Below are 14805 nucleotides of genomic sequence, written 5' to 3' on the forward strand. Positions count from 1 at the left end.
ACACACACACACACACATACACAACTTCAAAGCTACAGATGTGTAAACCTAATTTCATCACAACTTCTGATATACCTACATGGGGCTACTACTTGTGTGCCTGTGATCATAACCCTAGTGAAAATAATTCAGAATTTCTGCTTTTTTTTACTAAAAAATTAGGTATAATTATGTAAATGAGGTCTATCATAGCATACATTACAAAAATAAGTGTAAAATATATGTTAGATATGTAAGATATATGTTCACTAAAAAGTTGAAACAAAAAAAATTGGTGATCATTTTATACCTCATGCTTTGTTAGTAGTCAAAACAGACTGGGTCAATTTGACCCGAGAGGACAAAAGGTGCGTAGTAAATGAGAAGACAATACGAGGGATACTTTACAGTACTTTACACTGTAAAGTACTTTACAGATACTACATGGTACTTTACAGATACTACACGGTGCAAAAACATGATTATTTGTATGTCTGAAATCTAAATGTCATCAACAACTGATGTTTAATAGAGAGAAATGAATAAGGGAGTGATTTCATCCCAACACCAGTGCCTGTGTGGTGTGTTATTCTGGTTATACCACTCAAAACCACAATGGTGCTTATTTTCTTTTCTTTCTTGGAAGGGAGATTTTGAACATTGTCAGTAATTGGTCTGACACAAGGCTAACAATTGTGCAGAGACATAGTTAGATATACATACATAGTTAAACGTTTTTTTGTTTCAAGTTGTTTAAACTTAAAGTTTATAGTTTTTATTTATTAGCTTCCAAACTTATAAACATGAGTTCTTTTAACTTTGATTTGAAATGATGAGTTGGACGAATGCAGTGAATCAACTCATAGAAATAAGTTTCTAAAGAAACATGATCAGCATGTTGGCAGACTTCCCAGCATGCACTGTTTAAGAATAAAACTCTCCTGAGACGCTTCTTTGTTTTATAGTTTGAGGAAAACATCCGCTGTAGAAACTTGCCATGTGTCTTTAATACATTTTAAGATAAGTCATGGTTGAAAACATGGTTGCTTTTTTTATGATTATGAAAAAAGTTCTAACCATGATTACGAAAAAAATTCTAACCATGATAGAGGTTAGTATTGAAACCAGTCTTTAGCCAATTACACAAGTGATTTTCTGATGAAGCTACTGTGAGTTGTTTCATGAAATGTCTTTGATCCTGTGATAGTGAACCTCAAATGACGCGACTATTACTACACTTACACATCACTACACTGTGAAATGAGGAAGTGACTCCTCAAAGACATCATCACATGTGAAAAAATATCAGATGTATTTGTATAGATTGTCAGTGTCAACAGCTGTAGATTCAGCTCAATATCTTAAGTTTGTCAAACATGTATTCTAAAGTTCATTTAACTTTAAATCACAAAAAAAGATAACTTAAAAGAAGATGTTAAATTAACTATTCAACCTAAATTAAGTTAACTCAAGTATTTAAGGCAGCAATTGAACAGTCCGAAATGATTTACATTGTACTTTATTAAAAGTGGAAGTTTTACAGGAGTCATAAAAGTATCTGATTTTGATCAAAACAAATAAAAGTAAATGATGCATATATTTGTATGTATATACTGTATGCTATGTGTCGACTGATTATCACATCTGACATTCAGCATTTTTCTGATTATCAGAATTAATTAATTTAAAAATGTCTTCTGCTTTTTCTGCTCTGGTAGGATGTAGCCTAATCTACAAAGTAACTAAGTAAAATATAGTGAGTAAAAAGTAAAATACTTCCAAGGAGTGGAGTGGAAGAATGAAGAGATACTCAAGTAAAATACCTAAGTACGTGTACTTAAATACAGTACTTGAGTAAATGTAGCCTATATTATGCATATCACGCTCTTAACATCGCATCTTTATCTCATCTCTATTTTTTTCGTCACGACTCATCAGGCCGTTTTATTTCCTGAACAGCTGGTGAAACTGAGATAACTCAACGTTGTCCTGAGGATTTGTGTGTTGAACCTCTTGATGAAATGAAACAGATAAAAATAATTTTCGTTTTCTATCCCGATAATAAACTCTCCTGTACGCTGCCGCCTGTGTGCCGCCCTCTCCCCGCTGCTGTGAGAGGAAATATGAGTGGGAAGCTCTTACACTGAATTAGTGGCTCAGTGTTTCCAGTAAGAGCTTTCCATAAGAGGAAGTAGGAGAGAGGAAGAGTCCTCATACTCTTCAAACGACGTGGCTGAGCTGGGTTGTTGTTTTAGAAGCGGACTGAACTCGTGCCAGCATGACGTTAAAGAGGTAATGTCGATTATTCTCTACTATCCCACCTAAATAATCTCACCTGTCGCTTGTAAGTAAAGAAAAACAGCCGCATTTTCTGTTGCGTTTCCTTTCCAGGCGAGTTGGCGATACGCTGTCCGTCGCCCTGCTTCTTGTAGGGAATATTGCGACTGCCATGGCTCTCTCAGGTACGCACATAGACATAGACGGCTTTAAAACAATGGTTCGTGTGTGACATTAATCGTGAATGTCGCGGTGTTGTGTTTGTTTCGTACAATAGTCCAAAATTTTGGTTGTACCCACGACTTCGACAAGATGTCTTGCGACATTGAGGCACCGACCTGCGTTGGATACAACCTGACTCTCCGGAGCGACAGCCAGGAAGGGTAAACTGATTTAACTTATAGTTTTTGTCGATTGCTAAGACGCATTGGTCGAAACTGAAGCGACATGTTCAAAACTCTTAACACAGTCTGCAAAACAGAAATGCGTGTGGGCTAAACTGTGTCTCACTTTTCATTGCTTTCAGACAAAGTGCATTCAGTGACCACAGTCACCGAAATGGATGAAGTCTTTTCTCATTCACTAGTTCACACCTACAAAACACTAGGCCTATGCTTTAACAGCACATTTTTCAAATGCTAACACACTTTGTTCAAAACTGTTAAAAACACACTCAAAACAGAATGGTAGGGGAAAAAAACATGGGGAATTTCTGCTGCAGCCACATTGAAATCTATTGAAAATTATATCAAAATATTGACAATAAAAATAAATAAATCAAAGATGCAATTCCGAACAGCTGATGGTAGTTTTCAGCTGAAAACTGATTCAGGTGATCTGCGTTTGGCCTCATTGGCAAGCATATACAAAAGGAGTGGCTTCTGATTATTTTTCCTGTGCAAGTAGGCCTATGGATCAAAAAGCAGCAGGTGAAGTTGGTAGAGAGAGAAGAGCAGCCAGGAGAGGAGGGAGTTTAGTTTTATCTCTTACTGTAATTTGTATTCTACCCCTGGAATTCTGAGATTCTGCATTATTCTGTTTACGTAATCTTTATTTTTTGTATGGTCCTGAAGTACTTATGCAAAAGCACAAATGTTCTTGAATAAATCTCTGCATTCCTGATTCAGTGTTGTTGCATTCAAACTTGAAATATAAGATGTATTTGATGTAATGTTCTTTGTTGTTAGTATTTTGTCATTCCGTTTAAGAGTGATTGTGTGTGTTTCCAAACGGAGACAATGTGCTAGTGTTTTGTTGAATGAGCTTCTTTTGAGACAAGTATGAAGTGTTTTGTTGTTTTGGGCATGAGATTAACTGTTGAGCTGAGCTGCAAGATGGAAATGCAGACTGTGTTAAGAGTTTTGAACATGTCGCTTCAGTTTCGACCAATGCATCTTAGCAATCGAAAAAAACCTGTATATTTACAGTCTTTAACTACAAACTTTTTTTTCTTAAAGTTCTAGTTGGGAAATCAAACGGTTATGATTCATTTCACTAGAATATTCAGTAATGCATGTTTTTTTCATATATTAGGATCAGCCTGAGAAGCCAGAAATATTTAATATAATTATGTTAATTATCTCTTATTCCACAGGGAAGCGTCCTGCATTTTCAACCAGTGTGACAGTGAAAAGTGCTGTTGCTCACCACAAATATTTTTTATCTTTGGGGAGACTCACAATGCAACAGTTTGGAAAGGAGCTGAAAGCTTGACCTCTAAAATCATCAGCATCTCCGACAGTTGTAAGTCAGCTCCCTTTTTTAACTGGAAATCTGCATCTTCCTGGAATTGATCCAGTCCCAGATTAACAGATTGGATACCTGAGAAACTTACTTTTCTTGCCTCTCTTCTTCCACAGTTAAACCCCGAGTCCCAATAAACGTCACAGTGAAAGAAGCCAATGGGAATTTTGAAGTCACCTGGAGGACAAACATGGATCACAGGCCCAGTGTCAGAGACGTCTTGACTGCCATTGTGACTTATCGTAAAAAAGGGGACACACAAAAGGTAACATTGTCATAACTGAGATCATTTGTCCTGGAGATGTAGACATAGACATGGACATTTAATTATGTCTTATGTTTATCCATTCCAGGTATCTAAACCTTTCACACCAACTACAGTTAATGGACTGAAATACTATGAAATAAATGGTAAAGGCTTGGAGCCAAGTACAACATATTTGGTCAGTGTGAGAAGCGTGTACTGGAACGACCTCCCCAGTGACAGTAGTGAAGAGGTGGAATTCAAAACGCGTAAGTGTCGTCTTTACAGTCCTGTCGTCAGTTTTTATGCAGTATCTTGTATATTTCTTTGCTGAACTTTGCTGAAAAATACCTAAAATAAAAGTGGAGGATGGGACCTATTGTATAAGAGTGTAAGCATATGCATATAAGCATATTATTTAAAAGACCACTGAAAGCTTCAAAATCAAGTTAGAGAGTTAACAAATTATTTTCACTTTCTCTAAACTGTAAACCTGAATACCAGTTATTTAAACCTGCTTCAAAATAGAAAAAGCACATGTTGTTATGATGCTATTTCTTATATTTAATGCAGTTTGAGCTATCAAAGAAGTATTTATTTTCTCCATAACTGAATAAACAAGCTGTTCTCAGAAAAAATAAGGTCCCTAGTGTTTCTCCTTTTAAGGTCAGTTTGTTTGTTTCGTTGATTTGGTCATGAAAGTGAAGGGAGTTTGTTTAGTCTCAGTCTGTTTAGGCACAAAAATTGATGTTATCTCTGGGATTGGCAGGTAGTCGAGGTTTTCTAGTTCCCAGCATTCATTGCTCTTAGATTTCAAAAACACAAAATCATTGAAACATTCAAAAGGGATCAAGGTGTGGCATGTGTGGGATTTGAAAATGTTTTACTTTCATATAATTAATTTACATCATTTTTCTTGTATTAATGCTTCTGGGGAACACAGGGAGGTGGATCCATATTTGCATGCATTTGTCTGTAAACTGTGAACTTCACTGATCCACGTTATGCACCCGTGAACTTCTGTATTGAGATGTGGCCGCTCAAATGCATATTTAATGAAGGGCCACTTTAAAGATGTGATAATGCCAACAGCTGCTGATACAGTGTTTATAGGTGTTAAATGGTCCCTTTGTGGATCCTGTTACTGACTTGTAAGACAAGCCTGGTGCAAAACTAAAGGCACACACGCTGAACTTCTCTCTAGTTTATCTCTTTTCCGTACGCCGTCTCATTTCATGTCCGTTCTGAACTTCCTTCATACGTGTTGCTTCACAGCTATGTCCCTTGATGTCCTGCTCCTGGCTATCATCATCAGCCTCAGTATTGCTGCAGTCATCATCAGTGGTGCTATATATGGCTGTTATGTAAAGTAAGTCATGCAGATTAAAAAGATCGTCTTTGCCTTGTGTCTCTGTTAGTGAATAATATGAAGGGCTTAAATACAACCTCCCCGGTGTTGTGTTTATGTGACATGCGTATTATTTTCTTAAATTGTCTTTTTTTTTTGCTTTTGACTTTAGGTTCAAAACAATGTGGTGGGACTCAGTTGCCAAATGTCCAAATCCAAGACTTCTTGATATGCATCCACGCAAGCAAGAGGTAAGGCACCTGTTGCTGTAAAATTAATGTTGGTCATAATTTTAAAACTTGCAACATCACATCACAACTTGCATCTGTTAAGTTCAACAGTCAGCCTTCGTTGCCGCCAGATTGGTGTGTCTGGGCAGCAATGCAGCATGAAATCAAGTGATGCCAATATTTTATTGTGGAGAACTACTGGTGCCATGTTTTATTAAAAGAATGTGAGCTTGTACTCTGCACTATTAAATAGTTTGTGTAGAATCTATTAAAGAAGGACATTTATTTCTAGATTGATTCCTTTAACTGAAGTGTTCACATCTGTAGTTTTGTTTTATCGTCCTTGCTGCAGGTCTTGAAGCCAGTTCGACCTGTCTTCTCCACTGTCTGTGTCGAGCCTCTTACTCCAGACGACAGCAAATCATGGTCAGTATGGCTGCACCAGTGCATCAACAATACAACACATTTCCTTAAGGAGTTCTGTGTGATTACATTGGCAGTTTAAGTAACAAGTTCCTCTGTATTCAGGTCAAAGGGGTCACTGCATGACAGCAGCAGCGGGAGCCCTCAGCAAAGCAGTGGAATCAGCACTGGCTCTTGTATCAGCTATGCTAAAGCAGAGCCTGTTGACGTTGTAGCCGGTGTTCAGGAGGCCCTTGGTAAAGTCTTTGCCGATATAAGCCCGATATCACTTTTGACCAACAACCCACTTCCAGAAATGAATGAAGAGATCGGTCTATTCTCTCCGTACAACCTTTGTGATGTCAGAGCTGATGACGTGAATTCTGGATCATCTGGCTTTGACAACAAAACCTACTTCACCCTCATCCCAAACCTCCCACATGAGACTACGATGGAGAGGTCCGAGGTCCAGATGCAGTGTGACTCCGCATACCATCCTAGTCAGGGTGACATTGTGATCTGTGCTGACCAACAGGTACAGGCTTGTCCGCTTATTACTTTTCCCCCAGCGGTTTCATCTCTTATGCCAATGGACATATCCTATCAGCAGTGTAATTCAGATTCTGGGAGATTTTCCTGTGCAGAAGACTCCAGTTTGTCCTCCAGCTCCAGCAGCACCAACCCAATTGCATCATGTGATCCTGCATCCAGAGTGGAGGCTGGGTGTGAGAGGTCTGATGAGGCGGTCGGTGACGCCACAAAGCTAAATGGAACACATGAAGTGGCCATTAAATGCGATGAAAATCCCTGCTACGGCTGTGTGCCTGCAAGCTCATGCAGCTTTCCTCCAGTGAATGACGACTATCAGGCTTTTCAAAATCTGGTGGGGCAGCCTGACATTTTGTTCACAGAGCAGCAGAGCGGTGAGGAAGAGGAACATTTTGACAAATATCCAGAGGAATCATTCAATGAGATGCCTCAAATATTCCTAAGCCCAGGTGTTCCAGGATTCATTAATACTGTCCAGGGTGGGAAGTGTCTCTCTGAACTCGAAAGACCTCTCCTCTCTTTGGTATCTGCTGGCCAGTCAATGCCAGTGATCACAGACAGCGGCTATCAAAGTGTGTAGTGCTGAATTTTTGATGCACTCATTTCTGGGGACTTCTTTGGATCATAAACATTGTTAAGAAATGTTGAAAATAAGAGCGAGGAACAGGGTGACAGAGACTGATGGTGTTCAAAATCTGCACCATGACCCTCTCATCACAAGCTGGTCGGCATTTCCCTGACAATGCCTGCTGATGAAGATTATTTGATAATGATATTGCTGTAAAGTGGTTTAAAGTCACATCTTTGCACCTTAAGAGCAGCTGCTTTGTTTACCCTGTAAATACTTTGCAACTTTGCTTGAACATGCAAGTTTGTAGAGAAACAGAAGAAAATGTGAAAAAAACAGCAGTTGGTTCATGTATTTCACATATTCAGTAAGTCCTTTGATTTTCACATCTAATTGGAGATAACTCATGGTGGATGTAAGTGTGTTAAGTGTTGTGTTCTACTCATCCAGTCGTTAGGGTTAGGGTAAGTTGTTTAATCTGTCTGTGAGCTTGATTTGACCGCGCAAGGGGAGTCATGTTTCAAAACGGCCCAATTCGGCCATCTACTGAGACTTTCAAAGAGAAATGCATCATGGCCAGCTATAAACGTCTTTTGAAAAAAATTCTAACCATGATAGAGGTTAGTATTGAAACCAGTCTTTAGCCCATTACACAATTTCTTTTCTGATCAAGCCACTGTGAGTTGCTCATGAAATGTCCTTCTACTGATCCTGTGACAGTGTACCTCTAAAGAAGTGACACTTTGTGTTAAATGAGGAATTGACTCCTCAAAGAAATCATCAGATGTGAAAAAATATCGAATGTATTTGTATTGATCGTCAGTGTCAACAGCTGTCGATTCAACTTAATATCTTAAGTTTGTTGAACATGTATTCTAAAGTTCATTTAACTTTAAATCACACAAAAAAAGAAAACTTAAAAGATGAATTAGATGAATCTAATATGAATGTATACATAACTCATTTGTCATTTTGGTTTGCACTAACTGGGCAATTTTCATACATTTATTATTTATTAATAACAATACACTGCCCACACTGTCTATAATTACACTGTTTATATTTGTACATATTATGTATAGGCTATACATTTCTATTTCTCTATTTTCTTTTTATTACATTGTTTATTTTTTACTATTATTATTGCTTATTGTTGTATTGAACTGTCCTTTGGCTGCTGTGACTCACAAATTTCTCCGTTTGAGGGACTAATAAAGGAATTCTGATTCTGATTCTGAACCCCCTGCTTCACTGCTCCCCATCACCAGTAGGGAGAGCTGAGGTCCAGTAGGTGAACACCCCCCCCCCCCCTGCTCCCCACACGGCAACATGACATAGTTGACTTGACGTGTAAATGAGCAATACAAAAACCGGATGAAGTGGATGCAAACAAATTTAAAGTAGCCGGTACGGGTCGGCACCACCGGGGGCGATCCGCCGAGATGACGAGATAAGGTGGCTGCCACAAAGCCGGTTACTGTGGGCGACTGTCCGCTCGGTGTTTTTCAAATATCTTTTAGGCGGACGCTCAAGCCGCCCCGGGCGACTGCCCATACTGCCCATATGGGAAACCGCCCCTGGATGTAGCCTATATTGTGCATATCACACTCTTAACATCTCATCTTTATCTCATCTCTATTTTTTTTTTATTCACAACTTATCAGGCTGTTTTGTTTTGTCATTGAAACAGCTGGTGAAACTGAGATAACTCAATGTTTGGATCCGGATGAAATGAAACCGATAAAGATAATTTTCGTTTTCTATCCTTATAATAAACTATCCTGTACGCTGTGTGCCGCCCTCTTCCCACTGCTGTGAGAGGAAATGGGAGTGGGGAGCTCTTAACCACTGAATTAGTGGCTCAGTGTTTCCAGTAAGAGCTTTCCATAAGAGGAAGTAGGAGAGAGGAAGAGTCCTCATACTCTTCAAACGACGTCGCTGAGCTGGGTTGTTGTTTTAGAAGCGGACTGAACTCGTCCCAGCATGACGTTAAAGAGGTAACGTCGATTATTCTCTACTATCCCACCTAAATAATCTCACCTGTCGCTTGTAAGTAAAGAAAAACAGCCTCATTTTCTGTTGTGTTTCCTTTCCAGGCGAGTTGGCGATACGCTGTCCGTCGCCCTGCTTCTTGTAGGGAATATTGCGACTGCCATGGCTCTCTCAGGTACGCACATAGACATACGGCTTTAAAACAATGGTTCGTGTGTGACATTAATCGTGAATGTCGTGGTGTTGTGTTTGTTTCGTACAACAGTCCAAAATCTTGGTTGTACCCACGACTTCGACAAGATGTCTTGCGACTTTGAAGCACCGACCTGCGCTGGATACAACCTGACTCTCCGGAGCGACAGCGGGGAAGAGTAAACTGATTTAACTTATATTTACAAACTTTTTATTTATTTATTTTAGTTTTAGTTGGGAAATCAAGTGGTTATAATGATTCATTCCACTAGAATATTCAGTAATGCATGTTTTTTTTCATATATTAGGATCAGCCTGAGAAGCCAGAAATATTTAATATAATAATGTTGTACACATATATTTAATTATCTCTTATTCCACAGGGAAGCGTCCTGCATTTTCAACCAGTGTGACAGTGAAAAGTGCTGTTGCTCACCACAAATGCATCTTATCTATTTGGAGACTCACAATGCAACAGTTTGGAAAGGAGCTGAAAGCTTGATCTCCAAAATCATCAGCATCAAAGACAGCTGTAAGTCAGCTCCCTTTTTAACTGGAACTCTTCATCTGCCTGTAATAGATGATCCAGTCTGACATTAACAGATTGGATACCTGAGAAACTTACTTTTCTTGCCTCTCTTCTTCCACAGTTAAACCCCGAGTCCCATTAAACGTCACAGTGAAAGAAGCCAATGGGAATTTTGAAGTCACCTGGAGGACAAACATGGATCGCAAGCCCAGTGTCAGCGACGTCTTGACTGCCATTGTGACTTATCGTAAAAAAGGGGACACACAAAAGGTAACGTTGTCATAACTGAGATCATTTGTCCTGGAGATGTAGACATAGACATGGACATTTAATTATGTTTTATGTTTATCCATTCCAGGTATCTAAACCTTTCACACCAACTACAGTTAATGGACTGAAATACTATGAAATAGATGGTAAAGACTTGGAGCCAAGTGCAACATATTTGGTCAGTGTGAGAAGCCACAACTGGTATGGTGTCCCCAGTGACAGTAGTGAAGAGGTGGAATTCAAAACGCGTAAGTGTCGTCTTTACGGTCCTGTTGTCAGTTTTTATGCAGTATCCTGTATATTTCTTTGCTGAACTTTGCTGAAAAAGACCTAAAATAAAAGTGGAGGATGGGACCTATTGTATAAGAGTTTAAGCATATGAACAGTGTGTGAAACATACATACACATTATTTAAAAGACCACTGAAAGCTTCAAAATCAAGTTAGAGAGTTAACAAATTATTTTCACTTTCTCTAAACTGTAAACTTGAATACCAGTTATTTAAACCTGCTTCAAAATAGAAAAAGCACATGTTGTTATGATGCTAATTCTTATATTTAATGCAGTTTGAGCTATCAAAGAAGTATTTATTTTCTCCATAACTGAATAAACAAGCTGTTCTCAGGAAAATAAGGTCCCTAGTGTTTCTCATTTTAAGGTCAGTTTGTTTGTTTCATTAATTTGGTCATGAAAGTGAAGGGAGTTTGTTTAGTCTCACTCTGTTTAGGCATAAAAATGATGTTATCTCTGGGATTGGCAGGTAGTCGAGGTTTTCTAGTTCCCAGCATTCATTGCCCTTAAATTTCAAAAACACAAAATCATTGAAACATTCAAAAGGGATCAAGGTGTAGCATGTGTGGGATTTGAAAATGTTTTACTTTCATATAATTAATTTACATCATATTTGTTTGCTCTAACTGTCTTGGATCTGACCCAGATAACAAAACTTTCCAGATAACAAAACTTTCCAGGCAACAAAACTTTCGTTGTTGTTGAGTAATCCAGCAGGAATGCGCTCTTGTGTGTACTTGATTGGCATTGTGTTAGTTGACATATCGGCAAAAACTGGCTTAGGATAAAGGTTTTCACCAGGGCCCTGAAGTCCAACTTTCAGGTCAACATACAAAAATGTGTATTAATGCTTCTGGGGAACACAGGGAGGTGGATCCATATTTGCATGCATTTGTCTGTAAACTGAAGTGTGTGGACCTTACTGATCCATGTTTTGCACCCGTTAACTTCTGTACTGAGATGTGGCCGCTCAAATCTAAATGCATATTTAATCAGGGGCCACTTTAAAGATGTGATAATGCCAACAGCTGCTGATACAGTGTTTATAGGTGTTAAATGGTCCCTTTGTGGATCCTGTTACTGACTTGTAAGACAAGCCTGGTGCAAAACTAAAGGCACACACGATGAACTTCTCTCTAGTTTATCTCTCTTCCGTACGCCGTCTCATTTCATGTCCGTTCTAAACTTCCTTCATACGTGTTGCTTCACAGCTATGTCCCCTGATGTCCCACTCCTGGCTATCATCATCAGCCTCAGTATTGCAGCAGTCATCATCAGTGGTGCTATATATGGCTGTTATGTAAAGTAAGTCATGCAGATTAAAAAGATCGTCTTTGCCTTGTGTCTCTGTTAGTGAATAATATGAAGGGCTTAAATACAACCTCCCCGGTGTTGTGTTTATGTGACATGCGTATTATATTCTTAAATTTTCATTTCTTTTTGCTTTTGACTTTAGGTTCAAAACAATGTGTTTGGACTCAGTTGCCAAATGTCCAAATCCAAGACTTCTTGATGTGCATCCAGGCAAGGAAGAGGTAAGGCACCTGTTGCTGTAAAGTTAATGTTGGTCATAAATTTAAAACTTGCAACATCACATCACAACTTGCATCTGTTTATTTTATTTAAAGCAACATTGTCTACATTTTTCCCCCTTAAAATACCAGCTTCAATTAGACAATTTCAGATTACTGCCACCTGGTGGTATGGAGACTTATTATCCCTCACGCAGGTGCAGAACATACAAGCTAGTTATCTATCTTTGTGGTGTGTTCAAGTTCAACAGTCAGCCTTCATTGCCACCAGATTGGTGTGTCTGGGCAGCAATGCAGCATGAAATCAAGTGATGCCACATTTATTTCTAGATTGATTCCTTTAACTGAAGTGTTCACACCTGTAGTTTCATTTTATCCTCCTTGCTGCAGGTCTTGAAGCCGGTTCGACCTGTCTTCTCCACTGTCTGTGTCGAGCCTCTTATTCCAGACGACAGCAAATCATGGTCAGTATGGCTGCACCAGTGCATCAACAATACAACACATTTCCTTAAGGAGTTCTGTGTGATTACATTGGCAGTTTAAGTAACAAGTTCCTCTGTATTCAGGTCAAAGGGGTCACTGCATGACAGCAGCAGCGGGAGCCCTCAGCAAAGCAGTGGAATCAGCACTGGCTCCTCTTGTATCAGCTATGCTAACACAGAGCCTGTTGACGTCATAGCCGGTGTTCAGCTGGCCCTTGGTAAAGTCTTTGCCGATATAAGCCCGATATCACCTTTGACCAACAACCCACTTCCAGAAATGAATGAAGAGATCGGTCTATTCTCTACGTACAACCTTTGTGATGTCAGAGCTGATGACGTGAATTCTGGATCATCTGGCTTTGACAACAAAACCTACTTCGACCTCATCCCAAACCTCCCACATGAGACTACGATGGAGAGGTCCGAGGTCCAGATGCAGTGTGACTCCGCATACCATCCTAGTCAGGGTGACATTGTGATCTGTGCTGACCAACAGCTACAGGCTTGTCCGCTTATTACTTTTCCCCCAGCGGTTTCATCTCTTATGCCAGTGGACATATCCTATCAGCAGTGTAATTCAGATTCTGGGAGATTTTCCTGTGCAGAAGACTCCAGTTTGTCCTCCAGCTCCAGCGGCACCAACCCAATTGCGTCATGTGATCCTGCATCAAGAGTTGAGGCTGGGTGTGAGAGGTCTGATGAGGTGGTCGGTGACGCCACAAAGCTAAATGGTGTGGCCATTAAATGCGATGAAAATCCCTGCTACGGCTGTGTGCCTGCAAGCTCATGCAGCTTTCCTCCAGTGAATGACGACTATCAGGCTTTTCAAAATCTGGTGGGGCAGCCTGACATTTTGTCCACAGAGCAGCAGAGCGGTGAGGAAGAGAAACATTTTGACAAATATCCAGAGGAATCATTCAATGAGATGCCTCAAATATTCCTAAGCCCAGGTGTTCCAGGATTCATTAATAATGTCCAGAGTGGGAAGTGTCTCTCTGAACTCGAAAGACCTCTGCTCTCTTTGGTATCTGCTGGCCAGTCAATGCCAGTGATCACAGACAGCGGCTATCAAAGTGTGTAGTGCTGAATTTTTGATGCACTCATTTTTGGGGACTTCTTTGGATCATAAACATTGTTAAGAAATGTTGAAAATAAGAGCGAGGAACAGGGTGACAGAGACTGATGGTTTTCAAAATCTGCACCATGATTTCTCCATCTCACCACAAGCTGGTCGGCATTTCCCTGACAATGCCTGCTGATGAAGATTATTTGATAATGATATTGCTGTAAAGTGGTTTAAAGTCACATCTTTGCACCTTAAGAGCAGCTGCTTTGTTTACCCTGTAAATACTTTGCAACTTTGCTTGAACATGCAAGTTTGTAGAGAAACAGAAGAAAATGTGAAAAAACAGCAGTTGGTTCATGTATTTCACATATTCAATAAGTCCTTTGATTTTCACATTTAAATGGAGATGTCCATCATGGTGGATGTAAGTGTGTTAAGTGTTGTGTTCTACTCATCCAGTCATTAGGGTTAGGGTAAGTTGTTTAATCTGTCTGTGAGCTTGATTTGACCGCGCAAGGGGAGTCATGTTTCAAAACGGCCCAACAATCAGCTTTCATGCGTGCTCGGGCAGCTCATGGTTGTGAAATCACTTCCTCATAGCTCTTCTCTGGAACTGTTAAGTCACCTCCACAGAAAAATGCGTCACACAGCACATTATACTCACTAAGGAAAGACATGCAGCTAAAAGGAACTTGTATTCGTGTGAATAAGTTAAGTAATGATTGTATTCTTGGTAGAAGCAAAACAAATGTTACACCTGAGCACATGGCATCTGCCCTAATACATGTTCAAAAATATTTGAAATAAAAGTTGTTCATATTGTGGAATGTGGATTTTTCTGAGTTGTGTCTGCTTCAGAGAGACATCACAGCCGGGTTTCTTAATGTTGTTTCAATGCATTAGGGAGCAATTTCTATTGACTTCAGTTATATTGTTGTAACAAAATACCTCGTATACATCTGCAGATAACTTTAAACACAACTGAATGGCAAGATAGTGAGAACCATTTTTTTTTTTTTTTTTTTTCGTGACTTGGATAAATTGACCCCAAGCAGCAGTTATTATGTGGAACTTGCGAAAGACCAAACATGTCCTTCCTTAATTTGTATTT

General features: G+C 39.5%; 2 protein-coding genes across 2 annotated transcripts; both read left to right on the forward strand.

The window, feature by feature from the left end:
- Nucleotides 1–2157: 2157 nt before the first annotated feature.
- Nucleotides 2158–8572, forward strand: LOC311261488 (uncharacterized protein). Its single transcript, XM_084360181.1, has 10 exons — nucleotides 2158–2271; nucleotides 2371–2441; nucleotides 2534–2639; nucleotides 3851–3999; nucleotides 4116–4264; nucleotides 4353–4512; nucleotides 5519–5612; nucleotides 5764–5842; nucleotides 6174–6247; nucleotides 6350–8572. Exons 1-10 carry the CDS (start codon nucleotides 2258–2260, stop codon nucleotides 7350–7352), a joined length of 1899 nt encoding a protein of 632 aa, XP_084216307.1. The 5' UTR covers nucleotides 2158–2257; the 3' UTR covers nucleotides 7353–8572.
- Nucleotides 8573–9246: 674 nt separating this feature from the next.
- LOC311254305 (uncharacterized protein) lies at nucleotides 9247–14525 on the forward strand. The gene is made up of 10 exons (XM_084348008.1): nucleotides 9247–9337; nucleotides 9437–9507; nucleotides 9598–9703; nucleotides 9908–10056; nucleotides 10175–10323; nucleotides 10412–10571; nucleotides 11826–11919; nucleotides 12071–12149; nucleotides 12537–12610; nucleotides 12713–14525. The coding sequence occupies exons 1-10, from the start codon at nucleotides 9324–9326 to the stop codon at nucleotides 13707–13709; spliced, it is 1893 nt and encodes a 630-aa protein (XP_084204134.1). The 5' UTR covers nucleotides 9247–9323; the 3' UTR covers nucleotides 13710–14525.
- The last annotated feature ends 280 nt before the right edge of the window (nucleotides 14526–14805 follow it).

The sequence above is a fragment of the Pagrus pagrus genome, assembly GCF_965226575.1.
Source record: "Pagrus pagrus genome assembly, chromosome: 1".
NCBI lineage: Eukaryota > Metazoa > Chordata > Actinopteri > Spariformes > Sparidae > Pagrus > Pagrus pagrus.

Excerpts from the sequence above, each read along its gene's own strand:
- LOC311261488 (XM_084360181.1), top strand. Across the intron at positions 4,265-4,352 it reads AAAAAGGGGACACACAAAAG|GTATCTAAACCTTTCACACC; the intron begins GTAACATTGTCA and ends TATCCATTCCAG. Across the intron at positions 5,843-6,173 it reads TGCATCCACGCAAGCAAGAG|GTCTTGAAGCCAGTTCGACC; the intron begins GTAAGGCACCTG and ends TCCTTGCTGCAG.
- LOC311254305 (XM_084348008.1), top strand. Across the intron at positions 9,704-9,907 it reads CGGAGCGACAGCGGGGAAGA|GGAAGCGTCCTGCATTTTCA; the intron begins GTAAACTGATTT and ends CTTATTCCACAG. Across the intron at positions 10,572-11,825 it reads AGAGGTGGAATTCAAAACGC|CTATGTCCCCTGATGTCCCA; the intron begins GTAAGTGTCGTC and ends GTTGCTTCACAG.